The sequence below is a fragment of the Apis mellifera genome, linkage group LG5 (genome assembly GCF_003254395.2).
Source record: "Apis mellifera strain DH4 linkage group LG5, Amel_HAv3.1, whole genome shotgun sequence".
NCBI classification, from domain to species: domain Eukaryota; kingdom Metazoa; phylum Arthropoda; class Insecta; order Hymenoptera; family Apidae; genus Apis; species Apis mellifera.
In genome coordinates this window covers 5,918,595-5,942,254 of record NC_037642.1, presented here as the reverse complement: position 1 = coordinate 5,942,254, position 23,660 = coordinate 5,918,595, and the positions used below count along the sequence as shown (strand labels likewise).

Genomic DNA, 23,660 nt, shown 5'->3' with positions numbered 1-23,660 from the left:
TATCTGATATTCGATCGACGGGATGATCATTTGTATTTTCGTGATAACAGCATATTGTATTTTTTACGCGAGTATATTTTAACTGTCGATAAAAGTTCTATTATTTCCCCCTCTCCCGTTCGAAAGAAGGATTAATTTCGATACTCAAAGGAAAACTTGGCCGCTTTTCGACAGAGGCAACTCGTGGAGGATAGAAGAGAAAAGTATTTTGAGAAATTAAAAGCAAAAAAAAAAAGGATCAAAATAAAAATTCCGGCGCGTGATTACGGCAAGTCGTTTTTTGGATACTATACGAATACCCCGTTAACTTTTCCTTCTCTTCCTTTGATCCCATTTTTATCCGTTTTTTTCCGACCATCTCTCCGCGTTTCCTAACCTTTCTTCCTCGTTAATTATTCTTTACGGGAAAACAAAATGGAAAAAAAAAACAAATTCACGGTGAAAATTAACCATCTGATATTTGAACGAAGTTTCAGTAACGATATTCGTAATCATCTGGCTAAAAGATAAGATTGAACTTTGATAAAACTTTTGATAATAAAGTTTTTTAAAAGATTTAACCAATTCGAAATGAAACTCTTTTCTTGTTCGTGAAACGTGTGTACACAACGAGTGTATCGAACGATGTCTTCGTGAAAACAGTTATATTGCTTGTAAAATTTAAGGGAACACTGAAAAAGAGAATAATGGCCCGGAAGCTTCCGTAAATAAGTTTAAACAGAAGCTTCCTCGCTTCTTGTTTACGCTACCATAAAGAGATCGCGTTTCAGACGAAACATAAAGTGCTGCACTCTTTGTCAATCTAATATTTCGCAACGAAATTATTTCTCAGTATATATAGCGCAGTTATACGAACTTATCCTTTGTACTTTTTTTTTCATACTTTTCCTTTTTTCAGTATTTTTAATAATTCTCCTTTTTAAAATACAACGTGTGTTTTTTATTCCATTGCCTCGTTCCATTCCATCGACATTAAAAAGCTTTTTATCATATCGATAGGCTAAAATTCACTTTTCCTCCTCGCTTCGATTAATTAATTAATTAATCTTCGAGTAATTTAATTGATAATTTCTCATGAAATTACGAAACTAATAATTCTCTAAAAGATTGATTATCGTAGACTTAATAAAACGTATATACTCCCGTCATTCTAATAAAAATTTTCAAAATTATAAATCTCCAAAAAAATCCAAAGATAAAACAAAAAGCGAGGAACGAAGCAATCGTGGAGCAGATAAGTGAAACGAGAGTAATTATGATCAGACAAGCAAATGTAAAATGGTTAAGACTGGACAAGTAGATACGGACGAATCGTAATCGGACAATATGGCGCATTGCGTAATATACCAGATCATCGAACCGATATAATATTAAAATAGTACGTTACCGGTGTGTCTGCATCAGGTCGGCCCGATATGGTTCACAATTGCACCACCTTGAACACGTCGACCAACTCGTTCTCGGTGCGATGCACGGAGGGGTTCAACGGCGGTCTACCCCAGTCCTTCCTTCTCGAAGTGAGGGAGAGCAACAGCCAGGAATTGCGTGCTAATCTGACATCGCCTGTGCCACGTTTCAGCGTCACCCATTTGGAATCGGGCGCCCTTTACCAGGCCTGCATTTACGCGTACAACGATAAAGGGCGGAGCGAGGCGATGGTTGTTCAGGCCGGGACCATGAGGCTACCTGAAAAACAATTAACGTCAGAATCGGGTTAGTGAAAATTGTCAATATACGAAAAATAAGAATTTAATGGAAATATATAGTGTGCTTTTCATTAATCAAATAAAATTTCCTCGTTCGAATAATTTTTTGAAAATTTTTTAATAATTAAAATTTATCGATTTATTCTTTTTTATTATTATTAAGACGTATTAGAAGTAACACGTCTCCTTTATACAAATCGCGAAATTCAATTAATACAATTCATCGTATACAAGCATCTTTTTTTAAATGAAATTCGTTTAAAAATTTACCAAGCTGTAAAAAAAAAAGGAAATTATTCCAATATCACGTACGAATAAATAGATCGAATTGCGAAAACGACTTTGAACCAGTTTCATCGACAAAAGTGGGGCTGAAATGAGAAGGATAAATTTCAATTCGCGGTCGTGACGAGATCTTTGTGCATGAAATAATTTATCCATCGCGGCAGGAAATTGTTTCATTATACTGTTCGTAAAACTGGTTCGTTCTAAGGTTGATTTCACATCCGTTTCGATCCGAAATCCTATATTTATTCCCTTCGTGTTTTCGCTTTAATATCCGATAGAATTCGACATTAAATTCTTGTTTTAAATATCTACGTATATAAAGTCTGTTTAAAAAAAAAAAATGACGAAACTGGACGTTAGAAATTGCGTTATTATTATCGTTTTAGAGAGGCCGAGGCAGAACATCAGGCTTATGCCAATGCTGAGCGTGATGATCGGCGTGGTGACCGCTTTGATCATCGTCGCGGTAATAGTAATGGTCGTGCTCAGAATTCAGCACACGCAGGTGGACGAACAGAGCAAGTCGCAAATGGAGGACCACGGCAAACAAACGAAACCTGCTCCCATCCAGCGGGAACTGAGGTTTCGCGAGGGGGGCAGTTTGCTCGCGGATGAAAAACATCCCAGCAGCCCTTTCAGAAAGCTTGAGAGTAGCGGTGACATAAGCGAGAACGACGAGAAGAATCCAGATATCATACCTCAGCAAATCACCGGTTCGTGTTTCGAAAGATCCATAATATAACTCGACTATTTCCTATGCTTTCGATCTCTGATGCCCTTCTTTTTAAAATGAATATCTTGATAATGGCTCCAAGTAATAAACAGAATTCTTTCTCTTCGATTAGTCGTTCGATTAAAAATTAATTTCTAATTATTATATCAAAAGCAATTTGAAATTGTTATGTATATGTTTGTGTGCGTACAGGCGACGAGCCGTCCGAGTACCTGAGAAAGAGGCGGCTCGTGTCGACGATCGAAACATCGCCGTCGAGAAGTTTGTTGGAACACTCGACGGTCACTTCCGTAAGCGGGCACAGCAGTTACGTCGGTTACTGCACCATACGTAATGGCATGCCGTTGCACGAGTTCTCGAACCTGACGACGAAGCATAAAAGCGTAAGTTTCTAATTCGCACTAATGCGTTTCCCGATTATTCGCCATTACATCGGCCCCTAATTACAACTATTCCACTAATCCTCCCTTCCCAGTTCGATGCGTTTCTAACTCTCTCTCTCTCCTCTCCTCCCTCGGGCATTTCCATTCATTCGCGCTTGTTGTCGTTGTCAAAATCCTGGCCCAAAGACAAAACGATTATTTGCCTCGCCCATTTGCAATAACGGCAAATCTCAAGCTTGAAACGTTCAAAGGGCGTCGATCACACGTTCCACACGTATCCATAAATTGCAGTTTCAGCCGATAGTGGGCGACGACTATCAAAGTGGGGTTTGCACACTCCCGAGGCAACACTGGCCGAGCCAAAGCGTTCAATCAATGTCGATGACGATGAGCCCGCCGATGCTGTACACAGGCCTCGGTGTCGTCGCCAGGACGTGTCCGAGCACGGCCTTGCTCGCCAAGGACGTGGAGGCCAGGATCCCGGCTCAATGCTGCATCCAGTCGCAGAAGGACGGCAAGATGAGCACACCGATCGTCATGGCGAAAAGGGAGAGCTCCGTGTGACACTTTTGTCGCTCGCAGACCAGCCACGTCTGAACAATTGAATCTTCGTCGTCGTTTAACCGTTTCGTTTCTCGAATCTCTCTGTACCAATATCCGGTGATGATCGACGATTGGTTGCGGATGAAAGATAAAGAAGAATAGTGGATGATCGTGTTTTTTTCGTTAATTGGAACCGCGAAGGAAGGATCCTTGTCCAATGATTCCTTTCCTCGGTTTCGATTATAAAATGTTTTCACGAGTGTAGGGATATCGATTGTCCTTTCCCTTCTGCTGTAATTTAAGCGAGTTAAATCGTGTGTAAAAAGAAGGATGGAGGAACGTTGTAGCCAGAAATAAAGTGAGGAGTAAACGCGATCTCGAATTGTATCAAAGGAATAGTTATAACGGGAACGATCGATATCTCCAAAGACACAGATACCAATCGTCGATTTCGTGTTCAGAGACATTCGACAGTCGCGTGTACGAGAACGATGTGAGCATAAATGAAGCGATATACTTATAAATATATGTAGAATCGTACGCAAATTGGAAACGAGGCCGGTTGTATTTCGAACGAATTTATTTCCTCCATTCGCGATTTAACGTCTCTCTGTTCGATCAAGTGCCCTTTTTACATTGAACCGGACGATTCTTGAGCCACCGTGTGTGAATATATTCGAAAAAAGAAATAAATAAGAAAGAAAAGAAAGAGAGAGGAAGAAAAGGAGGAGGAAGAGAAAAGAAAATATAGAAAATACGCGTTGGAAGATGATCGTATGATAAAAGATGTGGAACGAATTATAATTATTGATAGGGGGAAATATATACTTATACATATGCGTGGGGTTTTCGCTCGTGCTGTACATATACCTTGAATATACGAAGGATATTTTATACAGATTGCTATAGTATAAAGATGAAATAAGAAATTATAAAAATAAAAAAAAGAAATATGAGGGAGCGCGAAAGAAGAAGGGGAGGGATGGAATAAGCGAGAAGCTATTTATTCCCACTTTTAGAAGGAAGAAGGAAAAGAAAGAAAGAAAGAAGAAAATATAAGGGGAGAAAAATATACACATTGTACAATTCGTTTAGACGTTGTAAGTATAAATAATGTATATGGGTATATAAATCGATCGAGGCAGCCAGAATAACGTACACTGAGAAATGTCCTACGACATGACGAGATAGAAAAGTTTAAATAGTCAATGGGAACAAGAATTTCGCATGTGTGTATGTGTGTATGTTCGATAGGGGAGGGGGAAATGACAAGGACGTAGAAGACATATCGTACAGCTTTTCCATCATCGAAAAAAATTTGAAATAATTAAAAAAAAAAACGAAGCATTAGAAACGAGATGAATCGAACGAAAGAAAAAAAAAAAAAAAAAGAAGAAACGTGAAAAGAGATCATCTCCCGTTGCTTTCGTCAGTATGCAGTATTCTGGATTTTATTGTAAAATTACGTATTTGTATAATGTATAAAGTAATGATTTTCCTTCCGCGTAATGATTCGAGGATGAAAGCAAAAGTGGAAAAAGGAGATCGTATGAAAGGATCGTGTTTTTAATAAAACTATTGGTACGTTTTGAAAAATTCAAAGATCGTATATACATTTAATTTGATTTGCAAAATTCGGAATAAATATTTAATTTCGGATATATTTGATGCTTTGATACTTTTTTAAAATTTTTAAAACGTATCTTATTTAATTTTTATTCTAAAATTTTGATAGATAGAAACGAAAAGATTAGAAAATATATTGAATTTTCCATGCAAAATGAAATAAAAGAATCGTAAAAACTTTGAAAAGAAAAGTGAGGAACTTTGTTAAGAAAAGTGTATGGTGTGTATGACTTTTATCCGCGAATCGTTACTGCTAGAAGCTCGTGAAAGAGAAAAAAAGACGAATATTTATAGCTTCCTTGATCGTTAAGCACAGCAAAAATGAGAAAGCAAAAAAAAAAGAAAGAAAAAGAGAGAGAGCTTTCGCTTCGCTCTGTAAATGTCTCCTTTTCCTAAATAAATGGTAAAACACATATGTGTGCATGCGTGTATCTAAGAGCCAAAGAAACTGTTTGGTGGGGAAGGGAAGGGAAAAGGAAAGAAAAGTACGGGAAGATCTGGTTAAATTTAATAATAGAAGATAACTCAGTGTAACACGGTCATAGGAAAATGGCGGCGAACAATGATTTTTCACGAATCGTTCGTGTAAATATTATCGAGAATTAGTCGTTCTTTCGAATCCTCTAGATGAATGTGTTCTTTCGATCTTTAGTCGTTAAGTTTTATCCTCCGAAGACACGGTGTCTGATTGTAATATTTAAAAAAAAAAAAAAAAAAAAGATAAAGAAGAAAAAAAAAAGAGAGAGAAAAGACACTCTGCGTTGAAAGAAAAAAAACGCGCGAATAATGATATAAAAACTCGTTATTTATTATTGCCATTGATGGAATTGATATCGGCGCATAGCCAGTGTACTAAGGGGAAATCTTTACTAATCGTTACGAAAAAAAACACCTATCTCATCTTGTACTAAGCGTCTTACGCTAAAAGGCTGAACGAAAATTTAAATTAACCGATTCATCCTGACACGATAGTGATCAGCGCTAGTATCGTTTCGAACGATGATCCAACGCGTTTAACGAGTTTCGCTAGCAGCACAATAAATCTTCAACACAAACTGCCAATGTAATATCTTTTGATAATTTATTCGAACAATTCTCCATAGTAACATCAAAGAAACGGTCTAAACCGAACGGTATCGGTATTGGATTGAAATTTTATTTCGTCATCATACCTTTATCTTCTATTGTTCAAAAAAACACGAGATATCAATAGCAGAGAAAAATAATTATTTACTTTTTTTTTTCTTTTCTTTTCTTTTCTTTTCAAAAATCATTATATTCTTCGAACAAGAAAACAAACGTTCCAAATTGATAATCAAAAAAAAATCTTTGAAATTAAATTTTTAAAGAATTTTTAAGAATGGCCCTTGGTTTCTTTCCCATTTAATCTTTGTTAATCATTTTTCTTGAGTTCGGGGCAGAATATCATATCACGAGGTGCCGGCCAGATGGTATCTGCAAAATAATCGCCATCATTCTAAATAAAGATATTCTTTCATCTTTTGTGAAATTATTCTTCTCTAGGTTTCTTCTGGTTTCATTTTCAATTATCAATTCGTCGTGCTATTTGACAATGGCGAAGATATACTTCCGTTTTTACAAATTAAAAACCGATAAGATATGAATATTCATAATGTTATAAAATATCTTTTCTTGTTAATTTGCTCTGAATTACACACGGGATAGGAAATAATTCGATTGATGATAAAATATAAAAGAAAATTATATGTATGTATTTCAAGTCAAAAAGTAAATCAAACTTTGAATCTGTAAAATGAATTTAAAAAAATCGAATATGAAAATGTACACGTGTACTCGATAAATATTTGAAACAATAAACTCAAAAAAATTATAAATATTATTTTTTTTTTTTTAAATTAAATTTATCGTTAATATTTTCTAAAATGAATATTCTTTTGTAAGAAATATTATCTTCTTTTCTTCACGAATTGTTTCCAATCCTACATAGATAATAACTCTTAGAATTAATACTCTAAGAAATGCTATGTTACGCATTAAATGTTAACTTTATATTTGTTTAAATGACAAATTTTAATTTTATAGTTAATATACAAAATTTCATTAAATATTATATAATTAATTATTATATAATTAATTGAAATTTGCGTGATAACCATAAAATATCTAAATAATACCGACCAGCGTTTACTCATCTATTTGCTTCGTTATTATATATCTTACAGTAGCCAGAAATAAGAGCCAAAAAAATCTTTTTAGACTAATAATAATACATGAAAGCACCGTTTCAGCCGTATATCGCCTGTATATTTTTAACGATCGAATTTGACCAGCTGCTTTTGCAAAAGGAAATCAAAAAAAAAAAAAAGAAAAAAAAAGAAAAGAAACCATTTGAATGAAATTTGTATATGTAATTAGTTTAGTGATACAAATTTCATGTATCCCATAAAAAAAAAGACGTTTTTTTGATATTGTAAATACTCTGAAATAAATAATCGTTTTTATTCAACTATTGTTTGTTATTTTTTTCAAAAAAAAAGAAAAGAAAAGAAATTTCCATACGAAAAAAGAATTATGGTTGTATTATATTTAAAAGATTATAATTAAAATCAATTTTTTTACTTGCTAAGTATCTCGATAATCTAATCTTTCCTTTAAAAAAAAAATAAGGAATTTGCATAAATGTGATTTCGTTGAATAAAAATTACCTGGATACAAATTAATTGTTGGCGTGATAGAAAATATGTTCAAATAATCATCAATAGTTAAAATGACAGGATGTCTTATATTCAATAAATACTCTAATAATGTGCTTTCAGGATAATATGGTACAAACTTTTCATTTAATGTTTTCACGACTTCATTCATTGGAATTGACTTTGTAAAAAATATTTTTCTATTAATTTTCAATTTCAATTAACGATTGATTTCAATTTTAATAAACAAAATTCATTACTTCGTTATTAGAAAAACTTACGCTATCTTTAATCGTATTTGAAATATGATCACATAATATATAAATTTTTCTAAAACAATTGGACATTTGATGAAGAATATCATCTAATTCAAATGATGTGAATGGTTGTATTAACGAAGGTGGCACTGAATACACATAGGACCATTGCGAAAAAAATCTCTGCGAATTTCAACCAAAAAATGTTTTCCTGTTTCTTTTTATTTTATTTTATTTTTTTTTTTTTTTTTTTATTCATTATAAATCTCACCTGATGAACATGATGATAAGTTGGGAGATAAATTGCTCTTTTTATTTTACTCTTTTCACTTTTATAATTATTTATAGCTCTGAAATGTCTATAAATTATATCCTCTGCCGCCTATGATAAGAAAATCTATTTTTCTTCGTGAAATCGTTAAAATAAAAATATCTATTCAAATATTTTGATTTTGAAAATAACTTTTTACTTAATTACACGTACCTCTATTACATGAACAAAATATTTAGGATAAATAAGAAATAATCCAGTGATGGGAATATTGATATAATCTTCTTGTAAATTATTTATTATAGATTCCATTTGCTGGAAATTATATTTTATGCACTATATGAATATTGTTTTATAATTTTTCGTAAAATTATTTTAACTTTAAATTTAAAATTTCTTTATAACTTTGATTAACTATACTAGCTTCATACCTGTTCTAAATTTACATTTTCACCAATATATTCTCCAATATACGTAACACGTGTTATATACGTAATCTACAAATAATATATTGTTCTTACTTAACAGATTCAAAAATTTAAATCGATGGAAGTAGATGGCGCTTTAGTACGAATTGACGATTTCAAACAAATATATTCATTTATAAAATAAAACATTTACTTGAGAAAAATACATTGATATATTAATATTCTTGATATCTTAAGTAAATTGATCAAATGATAATTGATTGAAATTAATTTCTTACCTTACCAGTAGCTCGAAGATTTTTTCTGATTACGTCCAGCAAACTTTTTCGAACAGGTTCAACTACGCGTTTCATAGCATATAATGTTTTACACGTATTTTTCACAATATTATATACACAATGAAATAATATTAAGTAAATTTAAAAATATTTCAAACATTAATAATACTATAAAACTGATTTTAATCGATATTATTCACGCACAACACTAATGACGCGTCAAAGCTATCAAACACTTCGAAGCTCAATGGCGGATATTCACAATTACTACGTTAATCGTTCAATTACGATTAAGTTGTTATTTTTCAAAATTATCATTTTATTAAAAAATTTTGTTTAAAAATTATAATAATTTATTAATTCAAAATTAATTTATAAAAATTTATCGTATTTATAATTAATATACGTTGATATATTACAATATATTACAATTTTATAAATTTCTAATTCAATCAACGTTGTCTTTCCGGTTCAATTTCAATTTCATTTGAAATTGAACCGGAAATAATATAATATATATTAATTTAATAATTAATAAATATTAATAAATATTAATAAATAATATAATATATATTTTTTAATGTTTTTAATTAAATAAAAAAATTTTAATATAATATTATAAATTAATTAATAATTAATTTAAATATTATAATTTAATTTATAATATTATTAAAAAAATGACATCTTTTTTGTTAAATATATTTTATTTTAATTAAATACAAATAAATCACACATCATAGTTTTAAGGAATAATATATGTAAAATTATAATTTGCTAAAATTAAATGAAATAGTAAATTTATAAATTAGATTCATATACAAAACACTATTAATAATGATACTTATGTATAATTAACTATAGCTACCTACTATCACATTATTATGATTGCAACAAATACATATCTAAAAAAAATTTTATATTTTTTATGTATTTCTAAATGAAATTTTATTTTTTTATATATAGGAAGTAAGTCCTATTTTTTAGTAAATTAATCTTTTAAGTAATATTAAACATAAAAATATAAAATTGTTTATTTTCATATTTTTTAATATTACTAAAAACTGAATAATTACTTTTATTACTTTTTAGCCCTTGGACACTCTAAAATTGGAGGTGGAGGTGGAGTTGGTTCACTAGGATTTCCCAACCACACTGATTTACTAAAACGACCCTTTATAACAGGTGGCTGCCATTTATTGCTGCACATGACTGTAACTGTAGGCTTCTCTGCAGTGACAGTTGCTATAGTTATTGCTCTGAAAGTGAAATAAAATCTATTTAGGCAGTGATAAATTATCTTAATCATCAACGATCAAAACTAATAAACTTAAATTTTCACTAAAATAATAATACAAAACTTACTGTAAGATGATCTTTTAAATTACTAAAAAAATAAAGAAATATTTATCAACAATTAATTTAATTTTTTATAAATTACTTAATACTTCAAGGTAGGTAAAAATAAAAAAGTATTATAATGTATATTTATTTATTAATGAAAAAAATGTATTACAAATTGAATGAAATATATACTTTTTGTAGAATATTTTTCAAGTTTGTTTTCAAATACATACATAATAATTCAATATTTACAATAATTTTAACGCTGAATAAAAATATATGTGATTTAAATAATTAACACACCTAAAATTTATTATTTAATAAATCTTTTTATATTAAAAGATATAAAATATTTTTGATTAATAATCTCTTGAATGATATATTTTTTGCTAATTTCTAATAGTAAGATATCGCTCTTTTTTCAAGTAGAAATTTCTTTAAAATATAAATAAGATATAAATAAACAATAAGTTTATCGTTTTATCAAAATAACTAAATGATTAAACAATATGATAGATTATATCATAAACAATTCTAGTAGAACACTTATTTTATAATTATATTATTTAACAAAAAAAATACAAATTACTAAAACAATAAAATAATGTGCAATGCTATGAAATTATAATTGTTTAGTATATTATTAATATAAATTGATTTGATTATTAAAAATACAAAATATTTGTTCAAAAATAAGAATAGTTAATATTTTTATTATATAAATATAAATCCAATATTTTTCAAAATTTTTGACTTATTATATGAAATAATAAAACTATTAAGTATGTTAAAAAATAAATCATTTTTTCTAATGCCAAGGCACTTGGTTTGGATGACTGATGGAACCCAATTTGTAGTACCTTGTTGTAGAAGATGTTTGTTGTATTCCTGTTGAATGATTAGGCGGTGTTGCTGCTATAGAAGTTTCAGCACTTTGAGCAGAGGTGCCATCACCTTTCAAAACAGCAACGCATTTCCAATTATTAATATAATTATCTTTCCATAATCGAACACAACCATCATCTCCTGAACTTGCTAAAATAGTTCCCATAATATTCCAACACACTCGCCATACAGTAGGATTATGATCAGAAAACTGTGCTGCTATGTTAATTTCAAAACGTGATGAACCACTTTGTGCACTATCCCTATGTTAATAACATTTTTATCTAATTTTTTATATTCAATACTTGTAGGAATTAAAAAAAAGTTATACTCACAATGTAGGTTTTAATGTAATTATTTGTACATCATTTGATGCAATAGCTAATGTGTGAAAACTTCTACCTAAATTTGGAGCAAATGCAATATCATGAACAGGATCAACAATGGATAATGTTTGTGTTTTTGTCCACCTTCTACTACTTTCAGAATATTCGTATATAAAAACTTTTCCTTCAGATGATGGATTTGGATCATCACTTCCAACTGCTATCATTGGAGGATGTAATCTGATATAAAATAGTTGACATATATTTAATTTCCATATTTGTAATATATATTATAAAAATTTTAATAATTTTTTATACCTTGAAAGAGATGGATTCCATGATAGACAGCTACATTGAAGTTTACAACTAATGTCATGTTGTAGAGTCCATTGACTTAAATTCATAACATCAGGAGCTTCATATATTCTAATTACTCCATCTTCACTACAAGTAGCTAACAAAAGTCCTAAAGTTTTAGGTGCAAATTTTACATCTGTAACAGTCTTTCTAGAATCTACTAGATTTGTTCTTCGAACCCAATGTCGCATACCACGTTCTCCTGGTCCTGATCCTTCTCCAACTATAAATAAAATTAATAATTACTATAAAATAATTAATTATAATATAGAAATTAAAAATTAAAATTAAAATTAAAAATAAAAATCAATAATGATATTACCTATCTCTTCCCATACAGCTGCTGTTCTATCAAAAGAACATGTTGCTAAAACTTGACCAAATTCTGGATGTGCCCATGTTACTTTAAATACAGATCCACTGTGTGCTTTCCAAGATGCAGTTAAATGCCAATTTCCATGTTCATCTTCATCCCAGACCTACATAAATTTATAATTCTTATGTATGACTACAATAGAAATTGTTCATAATACAAATATAATTAACAATTGCAAAAATCTTACTTTTACAAATTGATCACTAGAACACGTTGCCATTCGTTGTCCATAAAAGTCGTAAGCGATATCGTGGATCAAATCTTTATGTTCAGCATTAATACTGTGTGCTTCAAACATCTTTAATTATTTATTTATTTATAAAATACAAAATAAAATAAACTTCGATATATAGATTATTATATGCAATTATTATCAATATAAATAAAGGTTAGGAAATATAACCAATAAATTTTTTTATAAAATCAGCCAAATGTGAAAAAAAACATAAAATTAAATTTTTATAATTTAATATATAAATCAAACATCGTAATTAAAATCATTTATTTTTTTTTTTATTTACTTTGTACATTTATATCATTAAAAACGAGGAAAAACACTGTAGAATTCAACTAATTTACTAACATTCTTTATGATCATTATAATTATATAAATAAAAATTATATATTTGAAATTTTTTAACAAAATTATCAATATTAAATTAATAGAAAAACTTAATTTTTATTTGTTAAAGTTTGTATTTTCAATGTATTATATGTATATATTATTTGAATGCATTTCAATAAACCGGTACATCCTAAGCACATTGTCACTAACTATAGTAAACTAATATTAAATCTTAATATGTATACTATTGCTGTATTTAAAAATAGTAGTATATTTAAAGATTTATTGTATTTATTTGTTATATTAATAAAATATAATAATATAACATAATATTACAAAATTACAAAATTTATTTTAGTAAAAATTGTAAAAAATACACATATTTAATATATTACATTACTAGTTATATTTATCTTTCACTAGTAAATTATTAATTTAAAACATAAAATTTAACTTTTTTATTAATTTCATATAGAATACAGAATATCATATATTTTATAATTTTTTAATATTCTGCAATTTTTAATTATTTTATAAGTTGAAGAAAGTTATATGAACGACAAGAAATTGTTTCATGTACAGATTATCGTGAAGTTAGTGTATAACGTGTCAGACCACGTATGTCATTCAAACATACTGAACTGTGTATTATAAAATAATTCTGTAAGGTAATTATATGCTTCATAATTAATTAAATTATTAGATAATTTTTCATTAAGATTTTTCTATGTAATTTTAAATATTTTCTTCAATAAAAATTAAAAATATAAATGGGTAAATTAATTTTTCAATATTTTATATTTTAGATGATTACAGATGTACAGCTGGCTGTATTCTGCAACATTCTCGGAGCAACATTATTTTGCTTAGTATTTCTTTTTCACTATGTATATGCAAATTATACGAAATAAAGGAGTAATATGTTGTTACTGAACATAACCTTAACTTGCACTTTACATATAAAATGGAGTTGTACATCTACATATTATATTTTATACTGATAAATATAATAAATCAAAATAAATGATTTAATACTGAAAAATAATTTTGAAACAGAATGGTATTTTCTTTAATTCTAAATTACATATATAAATAATATGTAAATTAAATATTAAAAAAATATTTATTCAAAAATAATCGATATATATGTAATAACATAATGCAATATTGATATAAGTTGTATACATTTTATTTCAAATAAATATATCATTTTTAAGTACAATTTTCACAATAAAATATATATCAACATATATTTACCTTGCATAAATAATGTGAAATAAAAAAGATAGAGATTAGTTACTATCTTCAGAGTATTTTAAAACAACGAAGTTAGTCACTTATAACTCATAATTGTACATAGTCAATGTATTATTATGTCTTTTGCATACATAGCTACATACGGAAAATTCACAATATAGTTTTGGACATTTAACGTGTAAATTTAGAAAAGTTAATCAGCAATGACTGACGATTCCAATGGAGAATCTACATTCGAATTTGTTGAAAGAAAGACAGATGAATCATCTACATCTGGAGAAATAGTAAAAACGGGTAAGAAAAAAGGCAAAACATAAACACTTGCGTATCTGTCAAATTTTTTTACAAGTGAAAAAATTTACATTCGCTATAATTATAAGCACAGTCTTTCGTATAGCAAAATATTAGAAATAAATTGTAAAAAATAAATTTTTAAAAAATATAAATGATTTTTAAAAATATAACATAAAGTGAATTTAAATTATTTAAATAAATAGATTTATATTTAACAAATTGTATCTTATTATATAAAATGTTTATGATATATTTAAACGAAAAATAAATATTATTTAAGAAAAAAATAATTTATTAATTTTATTATATTAATATAGTATAATAAAATAATGCTCATATAGATAACAATAATCATATAATTTTCAGATTCTTTTAGCAGTTTATCATCATCAACATCTTTATTAATGCCACTAGGCATATCAACATCTACAGGCAATTTATTATCAAATGTAGCACCACCTAGTGCATTACCTAGCTTTATTTCAAATTCTGGAACATTGATATCAGAAAGGCCTAGTAATTTGGAATCATCTACACAGAAGAAATTTCATGAACAGGAACCTACTAAATCTATGTTAAATACTATTATTCAATCTAAACCATTACAGCAAGAAACACATCAAACAACTGTAACTTCTATTATTACTCCGTCCACACAAAATGTACCAACTACAATACCATCAGAAACTGTGACTCAAGATTCAGGAATGGTTGGAGTTGGTTTATTGTCATGGGTTAAAGAAACAGTAGTAAATAGTAATGTATTGAGCAAAGTTGCAGAAAAAGCAAAAAATAGTGTTAATACTATGATCACAACATTAGATCCTCAGATGCGTGAGTTCATTTGTAAGTAAGAAAGCTACTAATCCTGACATGCAAGTAAAAGTAATTTAATCCTTTTCTATTTTGTAAATTTTTCAATCTATTTGATATTTTATTTTGTATATTTAAATATATGTTATTGTATATGTAATTATGTTATTGCATCATATCTAAAAGGAATATATATGTAGTGTGTTATTTTTGGATGATCTGCAAACCAAATACAATTCGCTGTGTCACTGTCATTTACAAAAAACTTTTCCATATTTTATTTATTGAGCTGAAACAATATAATATATGTATAACAGTAATATAAACCACATATAAAAAAAAAATAATTTCATATTTTGCATTATAAATAAAAGCTGTGAAAATTTAAGGTTATAAATTAAGAACTTTTATAAATAAATATTTTAAAAAATAAATACTTTTTCATCAATTATGCATATATTTATGCTCAGTATTATAAAACATTATTTTGGAAAGCAATTTTTAATAAATATTATATTTTGTGCCATTATATTGCAATAAAATGGCAATAAAATTTTTTAAAAAATAATATATAAATTACATATTTATATGTAAATGTAAATAGTGACTGTGCAACATGTTAGTCAATGTAAAAACATATATGCGGGCTCTGTTGAAAGTATACATTTCAGATTCTGGTGGTGACATGGAGATTATAGTTGCATCAGACAAAGATGTTAAAATAAGTCCTGTACGTCAGGCTTTTCAAACTGTTTTTGGAAAAGCAACAGTAACGTGAGTAATGATATAATATATTATATTAATATAATATTTATTTAATTTATTATATTTATACTATTTTACTTTCATTCAAACAATTCATTATTTCTATAGTGGTGTCTCAGTAGAAACTTCTGCTGTAGCTGCTCAACCAGTTGGTTTTGCTGCTGGTGTAAAAGGAGCAGAAGAGAGAATTAATTCTGCACGAAATATTCCAACTCTTCCAAAAGATATACCTATAATTGCAGTGGAAAATTTTTTGTTAGAAGTTGGTGAAGATAAGTGGTATGATTTAGGGGTGATACTTCTTAATGACCCCAAACGTAATGTGAATTTACAAACCTTCACTCAAATGACTCCAGTACCAAGTCAAATAGTAACAATGGCACAAGAAGCTACACCTGAAGATTATCCTCTTAAATGGTCTGGATTGTCAGTTACTGTTGGTAGTTTAATGGCAAATAGCTTACAGGTTAGTTTTAAATAATTATAATAATTACATTCAAAATTGTAAAAAATATTTTTCCTATAGGTTAATCACAATGAATGGCATCATGCACTTACTGGAATTTCCAGAAGGGACATTATACTTTTAGCAGTTCAATCACTAGCTGGAATTTATAAAAATACAATTAATCCTGTCTAAATTTTTATGAAGAGTACATCGACGCAATTTATCAATGAATTGCGTTTTTGTAAATATAATTATAATAATAGTATACTTATATCAGTTGCAAAATTTATATTTTAGGCTCTTACTTTAAATAAGTATCTAACATTTTATCACATTGTTGAAACGAAGATTCAATTTCAATTAATGTGACGTACTTCTATTAAATTAGTATTTATAAATTAAGAAAATGTATTTTAATTATATGTGGCAATATGTACAAAAAATCAAAGAAATCAAGACAAAATATATAAAAAAATAGATTTGGTATACTGAATGTGATTATTTCATCACATGTTAATGATAAATATTTTATTAAAATAAAGGTATATTTTATTAAAATAAAATAACTAATAATTTTTATATAGTTTTATGTAATTTTTTTTTGTTTCCTAGTTCCATGAAATTTTGAAATAATTTTGAAGTTGGGTATTTTTTTAAGAACAATAAAATACATTTGCTTTTATAATTCCATCTTTAATTTCTTGATGTATTGTTTCAATGAGTACATTGCTGTTGTAGATTTTTTATTATCAGATAACTTTAAAATTCGTCCAATTGTTTGAGAACACAAACAGAAAAATTAAAACTAATTATGGTAAAAAAGCAATGTAAAAAATTACGATTTTTTGTTCGTATTTTTTTATACGAAATTGGCAATAAGTTATCACCATAATAAAAATAACAATTGAATTTTTATCTGATGCTGATATGCTAAAAACAAAGCCACTAGAGATCTTGATAATGTGGCATGCTTAATTAAATAAATGTATAAAATATTTCTCCTTGCGCTAATATATGTACTTTCCATTATAATTACAATTTATTATTTTTTCCCATATTTATAATCATGTGATTTTTACGGTTCTTTGCGCAAAACAAAGTTCATAATAAACCGATGTAGATTGTATACGGTCCGAGCGATATTAATTGAATTACAATATTTAAATAGATATTTAAATATGGTGCGCGAATCTATGGTTACAATTTGTCAAGGTATGCATTCAAATCTGGGAGACCTTCCTTTAATCCTTTTCTTTTACGTGTTTCCTAAAAAAATAATCATATTTAGTAATATGAATAGATTTAAAAAAAATATACATATATAACAAGAAAAATGTTTGTTTCCCTATTCAGGTAAATCAGAATATATTATTGAAATACCAAAACAAAAAACAATTTCTTTTCCACGAGATTAAAAATGGTAATATACTTATATTTACTTATTACCATCAGTTATGATCGTGGATAAATATAAATTTCAAATCAGATAAATTACCTGCACGACTTGGTAAGGTCTAGAATTAGGTTCCATTGGATCACCAGGCAAAATCTGCCAGTGGTCGAATACACATTGTGGGAAAGCTTGTCCTCCGGTATTAGAACGTAAATCGGCAGTAAAGCCAAAGGACTCATTAACTGGAAGATATGCTTTAACTACAAACATAGGTGTACCAGCGATTTGTTGTTCTTCAAATACATGACCTCTTCTTCGGTTAAGCACGCCATAAATACCACCGACAGCTGTTTCAGGGCACTGAAATAATTTTTATTTATAATTAAATTATATAATCTTCTATATAATCAATCTTCTATATAAATCTTTATTATAATAAATTAAAATGTTTTTTTTTTAAATTAAAAATCATAAAATTAAATTTACCTGAATTTCACATAAATAAACTGGTTCCATGAGTCGAGGAGAGGCAGTGAGTAGACAAGCATAAAGGCAACGTCTTGTGGTAGGAATAATTTGACCACCACCTCTATGAATAGCATCAGCATGTAACGTTACATCGTGAATATTGAAGCGTACACCTCTTAAATTTTCTTCCGAAAGAACACCCTATAAAATAATTAATATAAGTAAAAAATTATGTTTTCAAATATTATATATTCTTTATTTTTTTATATAAATTTAATATTATACCTCTTTCGTGGCCCATTGGAATCCAGCTACAACAGAATCTTTAATTTCATTAAGATATTGTACTCCCTTTGTACAATCTACAAGAATATTGGGACCAGTTCCATCAGGTCCAAAACACCAAATCTTTCTAGCTTCAGTCACATCGTAGTCATACTTTTCATTTAAATAACGAGCACGTACTTTGAAATCATCCCTTGGATTAACTTCACCCTATAAAATATTAAAAATTAATTTAAAAAAACGAAAAAAATATTAATCATAAATTTTTATAAAACTTAAACATACACTATCGATATCTTCAGCAAGACCATCAGGCATTGGACATGCCATCATGAATAAACGATTATGCTTGTTAGGTGATTTCGAAAGACACATTTGATTTGATTGTTCTGAAATTGTTTCTCTATAAGAAACGACGGGATCCGATTTCTTAATAGGTATACAAGCATGATCTTCTTCTAAATCTTTCAAACAAATTTCAAGATGAAGTTCTCCAGCTCCAGCAATAATGTGCTCTCCTGATTCTTCAATAATACATTGTACCATAGGATCTGATTTTGCCAAACGTTTAAGACCTGAAGATGAATCATTTTATTAAAAAATATCAATATATTTATCAAATATGATTTATGTAATAATCACTTTCAGATTTGTAAGTAAAATCACGATTTATCATAACCCAATGCTCAAAATATAATTTCATCCTTAAATAAATATCAAATTAAAAAAATTTGTTTAGAAAAATAAATAAATATACCTTCGACTAATTTGGGTAAATCGGCTGGATTTTTGGGTTCGACAGCAACACGGACGACAGGTGAAACCGAAAATTTCATAACTTTCATATTATGTGCATCTTTAAAAGTGGTTATAGTACCAGTTTTTACTAAGAATTGATCAACACCAACAAGTCCACAAATATTACCTGTTTTTAAATTACAAAATAATTAATCTTAAATGTATAATTTTATTTATGTATAAATCTTAATGTTTTAATATTATTAATCAAATATCAGTTGGCCGTTCTATTGTCAATCAAAAATTATCAGAACAGGTCTGTGAGAACAATCATCATTTTATTTTTAATGTATAATGTATTTTTAAACTTTAGTAACTTAACAATATAGTAAGAGATTTACTAACCAGAAGGCACATCTTCAATCGCTTCAACGTAACGACCCATCATCAAAATTGTACGCTGGATAGCTTTCTCATAAAGATCTTCTTTTTTACCCGGTTGGAAGTTAGGCCCCATAATACGTGCTTTCATTCCAGTGCTTACTTTTCCAGAGAATACACGACCAAAAGCATAGAAACGTCCTTTATCAGAAGTTGGTACCATTTTTGAAACATACATCATGAGTGGCCCATTTGGATCACAATTCTATAAAAATTTCATTAATGTATAAACTTTATAATTTTATGATTATTTATGATAATTATTTATTAATATCATAACATTTCTAATATATATCACTAAAAATCAGAACAAATCTGAAAATGAATTCATCAATTATAAAAATATGTTAATATTTTTTATTACATTAATAAACATACTTTAATACCAATTGCAGCCTCATCATCAAGAGGACCTTCATATAACATTTCCATGCGATATTTTTGAGCAGTGACAGGAGATGGCAAATGAATAGCAATCATCTGAAGCAAAGCTTCTCCAGCTGGTAACCATGTTCTCATAACAACCTGAAATTTTTAATTAGAATCATATATAATCACGTAACTAGTAAATAATTAATTGACTGTTTCAAAAAATTGTTATCAGATTATGCTTATCAATCAAAAAAATTCAGAATAGGTGTCAGAAAAGTTTTAAGAGAATAGTCATCACAAAATAATCTTCAAAATATTAATTAAAATATTAAAATGAAAGTATAAAACAAAAAAAAAAAAAATCTTACCTTAAGAAGAGCTTTACCATCTTTATCTTTATCTTCTGGTTTTAAAACAATTCCTAATTTTTGCAGTAAATTATCAGCTTCGTCTTTTTTATAATTCATAATACTATCAAATACCTATTAATTTTATAATGATATTAACAAATATTACTATTACTCATATATTTATTATATATGAATATCGACTAACATACCTTATAAATTGGATCTAAGACATACATGCAAAAGGATCGTTTGTTATCCGTTTCCTTCTGCTTGCTCCACTTCTTAGTTTTGGGGTTAAAGAATGATTCTCCCCATAATCTATTCATAAGCTTTACAACATCAATTTTAAATTTCTCAGCATACATTTCAGAAAATTGTTTCAATGTAAATGCCCAACCATGAAGACCAGATCCAAAACCAACTGAACCTTTGCTAGGATCTACCTATTTGCAAAAAAAATTATAAACATAATCTAATGGATAAAAATATAAACAAATATAAAAATAAAAAATAATAAAAATAAAGTAAATATATTTACTCTAACTTCACCCATGGGACCATCATCATCTGAATATGTTGCAATAATAACGTTAACATTTTCAACAATACGTTGGAAAGTTTGATAAAGATCTTCACTATCAAGTTGAAGTTCCAAAAGTGCTCTGTCCATTTTGTTCATGAACAATACTGGTTTTATACGTTCGGCGATAGCTTGACGAAGTACAGTTTCCGTTTGTACACAGACACCTTAAAAAATTATGGAAAAATTATAATTTTTAAAACTATAAAAAAAAATTATAAAATTAAATTATGAAATTGTAGCAATTGTGTCGTAGCATATTAGTCTTGAACATAAAGATAGAGGTCCACCAATAGCGTTTAAACACAGTTGCTTTTTAATCTTCTTCCATTAATGCACCATCAACACTGTCCATGTGCATTAGTCAGTTAAACTAACTAACATACTACAGAGTAATACTATTTGTGCTGGAAGAAATACTAATTCAACTCAAATATATCGCTTAAAATACATACCAGATACACAATCAACAACTACAAGAGCCCCATCAGTTACACGAAGAGCAGCAGTTACTTCACTAGAGAAATCGACATGACCAGGTGAATCAATAAGGTTAATCAAGAAACCTTTTTCATCTTTGTCACGTTGATCAGGATTTGTAATGAAAACTAAATCTTTCTCCTCAAGGGCAAAGAACATAGAAATAGCACTGCAATAAAATAAAAATATTTGTAGAAAAACAATTAAAATTAATAAATTAATGATAAATAATGATAAAATTAAATAACACAAACTTACGTAGATTTAATAGTAATACAACGTTCCTGTTCATCTTTACGAGTATCTGTGAATCTGGTCTCACCAGCTTTAGCACCAGCAATAATACCGGCTTTGGACACAAGGGAGTCAGTCAGAGTTGACTTTCCATGATCAACATGCGCAATGACAGACATATTTCTAATATTTTTCTTTTTGTCCATCATGGCACGTATCTCGTCCACCGTAAAGTTCACCTTTAACAAATAAAAAATTTTGTTAAATATATATAGTTAATATAAAAACTGAAATTGATTAAATTTTCCACAATATAAATTTCACATTAATTCTATCAAAAATGTTATTTTTTAATATATTTTTATTATTTCGAAACACGAATTATATAATTTCAAAAACAATTTTACTTATTTTAAAAAGTATTATTTTAATATTATTTTAAAGAAAAAATTATCCTTATACTGACCATATTGAAATTAAATCTTCATAAATCTTGAGAAATATAATCAACATATATGTATATATATATATTTATTTATTTATTATAATAAGAAATATATTCCTATGGATATTTATTTGGACAGCATTTTGTGTTAGAGTGATTTCTGCCCCCCTCGAGTGTCACAATTTCCTCATTTCCTATATGTAGTATGTTAGGTTTTTCTGTACAATGATTTAAAATCGTTTTCGTAAGTTTTTCAATTCACTAGAAACCGTCGAGAACTTTTCTTGAAGACTCACGATGTTCCGAGAACATGCTGGTTCGTATCAAGAGCCTTACAAAGCTCCATGACACGTTGCCTCTTGAACAAGAGACGAAACATATTTGAACTTTTAATATAGGTAACTTTGAACCTTTGTGCCGTAAAATTTTCAGGAATGTTTCGCCAGAATTTTTGTAGAATCTTCAGAGATTTTAACCCCGGCATATCCATCGCGAGCCTCAAAATTTGTCTTCGAAGGGAGTTGCGCAATCCCAAGTAATCCGCCAGTTTTCAATTTTTCCAAACCCAGGTGACACTCGGTCTTCAAAAATATTTATACCTCTGCACTCCATACATTGTACAGATTTACACGTTCGTAATACTTTAGAAAGATTATACATACCATTTTGGATGTTGTCCGATATCCGTTGGCCTGGTCAGAAATATACGTGCACCAACAATGGCGGACTCCCTGGGAAAGAACAGGAGTTCTGTGAAAGGGATGAACGTTTCGTATATGATAGAGGGCACCTCTTGTCACGCGTATTTCGTATTGTGCACAGGGCCAATTGGAATTTTGTAATCCCTACCACGTGGGTTAATTTGCGCGCGCAACTTACAACCGATAATACACGAGTTTAAATGCAATCCGTTAATTTGTAGTAGTCATATAATAGCAATTGTATTTAGTGCTGCCATCTCAATTATTTAAATTGAAATTTTTAAAAATTAACAATGAATCATATGTTTTTCTAATTAATTTTAGTTATTTGCTATAAAGAATATTAAGATAAAATAGATTTTTTTTTTTAATTAAAAACTTTTTTATCAAAAGAAAAGGAGACAGGAATATGGAAAAAAAAAGAAAAGAATATAGTTTAAAGGTTATGAAAGGAATATCATTTAACATGTATAACTAAATATTATTTTCTTATTTTTGTTAGTCAATATAATTGATATAAAATCCTATATTCAACAAAAAAAATTGTACAATCTATTC

General features: G+C 28.5%; 5 protein-coding genes and 1 long non-coding RNA gene across 12 annotated transcripts in view; 2 read left to right on the top strand and 4 right to left on the bottom strand.

The window, feature by feature from the left end:
- Window positions 1-1,491, bottom strand: part of LOC102654898 — a 69,137-nt gene extending 67,646 nt beyond the window's left edge. The window contains exon 1 of the long non-coding RNA XR_003304683.1: window positions 1,388-1,491. This is a non-coding gene — a long non-coding RNA (uncharacterized LOC102654898). The remainder of the gene's footprint in view (window positions 1-1,387) is intronic.
- Window positions 1-5,003, top strand: part of LOC411078 (nephrin) — a 246,522-nt gene extending 241,519 nt beyond the window's left edge. For both annotated transcript variants that reach the window (XM_026440729.1, XM_394552.7), the window contains 4 exons: window positions 1,405-1,713; window positions 2,381-2,707; window positions 2,920-3,110; window positions 3,402-5,003. In XM_026440729.1, the coding sequence (XP_026296514.1) occupies window positions 1,405-1,713; window positions 2,381-2,707; window positions 2,920-3,110; window positions 3,402-3,674 (1,100 nt within the window). In that variant the 3' untranslated portion in view covers window positions 3,675-5,003. The remainder of the gene's footprint in view (window positions 1-1,404; window positions 1,714-2,380; window positions 2,708-2,919; window positions 3,111-3,401) is intronic.
- A 2,148-nt stretch (window positions 5,004-7,151) lies between these two features.
- LOC113218775 lies at window positions 7,152-8,794 on the bottom strand. The gene is given in 6 exon segments (XM_026440730.1): window positions 7,152-7,712; window positions 7,715-7,740; window positions 7,967-8,135; window positions 8,236-8,394; window positions 8,483-8,593; window positions 8,696-8,794. Coding segments are annotated over 6 exon segments (666 nt in total). The 3' UTR covers window positions 7,152-7,610.
- A 1,446-nt stretch (window positions 8,795-10,240) lies between these two features.
- LOC413365 (nucleoporin SEH1) lies at window positions 10,241-13,249 on the bottom strand. Of its 2 annotated transcripts, XM_396810.7 has the most exons (6): window positions 12,661-13,249; window positions 12,420-12,576; window positions 12,059-12,320; window positions 11,750-11,980; window positions 11,390-11,677; window positions 10,241-10,444 (listed from the first exon to the last, which is right to left on the bottom strand). In XM_396810.7, the coding sequence occupies exons 1-6, from the start codon at window positions 12,769-12,771 to the stop codon at window positions 10,267-10,269; spliced, it is 1,227 nt and encodes a 408-aa protein (XP_396810.3). In that variant the 5' UTR covers window positions 12,772-13,249; the 3' UTR covers window positions 10,241-10,266. The 2 variants fall into 2 exon arrangements, with proteins under 2 accessions (XP_396810.3, XP_026296680.1); XM_026440895.1 differs by lacking the exon at window positions 10,241-10,444 and having other exon boundaries at window positions 11,065-11,677.
- Window positions 13,250-13,524: 275 nt separating this feature from the next.
- Window positions 13,525-16,950, top strand: LOC100188940 (dolichyl-diphosphooligosaccharide--protein glycosyltransferase subunit 4). Of its 4 annotated transcripts, none has more exons than XM_026440517.1 (6): window positions 13,550-13,706; window positions 13,845-14,589; window positions 14,956-15,423; window positions 16,074-16,176; window positions 16,276-16,633; window positions 16,694-16,950. In XM_026440517.1, the coding sequence occupies exons 2-6, from the start codon at window positions 14,499-14,501 to the stop codon at window positions 16,805-16,807; spliced, it is 1,134 nt and encodes a 377-aa protein (XP_026296302.1). In that variant the 5' UTR covers window positions 13,550-13,706; window positions 13,845-14,498; the 3' UTR covers window positions 16,808-16,950. The 4 variants fall into 4 exon arrangements, with proteins under 4 accessions (XP_006562132.1, XP_026296302.1, XP_016767774.2 ...); XM_016912285.2 differs by having other exon boundaries at window positions 14,956-15,435; XM_006562069.3 differs by lacking the exons at window positions 14,956-15,423; window positions 16,074-16,176; window positions 16,276-16,633; window positions 16,694-16,950 and having other exon boundaries at window positions 13,525-13,706; window positions 13,845-13,983.
- A 337-nt stretch (window positions 16,951-17,287) lies between these two features.
- LOC409167 (translation elongation factor 2) lies at window positions 17,288-23,158 on the bottom strand. 2 transcript variants are annotated; one of them, XM_392691.7, is made up of 14 exons: window positions 23,064-23,158; window positions 21,981-22,195; window positions 21,698-21,891; window positions 21,201-21,409; window positions 20,872-21,105; window positions 20,681-20,794; window positions 20,319-20,465; window positions 19,905-20,145; window positions 19,519-19,686; window positions 19,047-19,336; window positions 18,762-18,971; window positions 18,495-18,677; window positions 18,111-18,368; window positions 17,288-17,881 (listed from the first exon to the last, which is right to left on the bottom strand). In XM_392691.7, exons 1-14 carry the CDS (start codon window positions 23,064-23,066, stop codon window positions 17,813-17,815), a joined length of 2,535 nt encoding a protein of 844 aa, XP_392691.2. In that variant the 5' UTR covers window positions 23,067-23,158; the 3' UTR covers window positions 17,288-17,812. The 2 variants fall into 2 exon arrangements, with proteins under 2 accessions (XP_392691.2, XP_016767773.1); XM_016912284.2 differs by lacking the exon at window positions 23,064-23,158 and adding an exon at window positions 22,423-22,447 and having other exon boundaries at window positions 17,807-17,881.
- Between the last annotated feature and the right edge of the window lie 502 nt (window positions 23,159-23,660).

Bases quoted from the DNA above. Each gene is read 5' to 3' on its own strand.
- LOC100188940 (XM_016912285.2), top strand. From the start codon at position 14,499: ATGACTGACGATTCCAATGGAGAATCTACATTCGAATTTGTTGAAAGA. The intron at 14,590-14,955 runs GTAAGAAAAAAG...TATAATTTTCAG, and splicing joins TGGAGAAATAGTAAAAACGG to ATTCTTTTAGCAGTTTATCA. The intron at 15,436-16,073 runs GTAAGTAAGAAA...TATACATTTCAG, and splicing joins TCAGATGCGTGAGTTCATTT to ATTCTGGTGGTGACATGGAG.
- LOC413365 (XM_396810.7), bottom strand. From the start codon at position 12,771: ATGTTTGAAGCACACAGTATTAATGCTGAACATAAAGATTTGATCCAC. The intron at 12,577-12,660 runs GTAAGATTTTTG...AAATTTATGTAG, and splicing joins CTAGTGATCAATTTGTAAAA to GTCTGGGATGAAGATGAACA. The intron at 11,981-12,058 runs GTATAAAAAATT...ATTTTATATCAG, and splicing joins TGGAATCCATCTCTTTCAAG to ATTACATCCTCCAATGATAG.
- LOC409167 (XM_392691.7), bottom strand. The intron at 20,466-20,680 runs GTAAGATTTTTT...TAAAAATTTCAG, and splicing joins ATGGTAAAGCTCTTCTTAAG to GTTGTTATGAGAACATGGTT. The intron at 17,882-18,110 runs GTAATTTATCTG...TTATTTTTTTAG, and splicing joins GACCTTACCAAGTCGTGCAG to GAAACACGTAAAAGAAAAGG.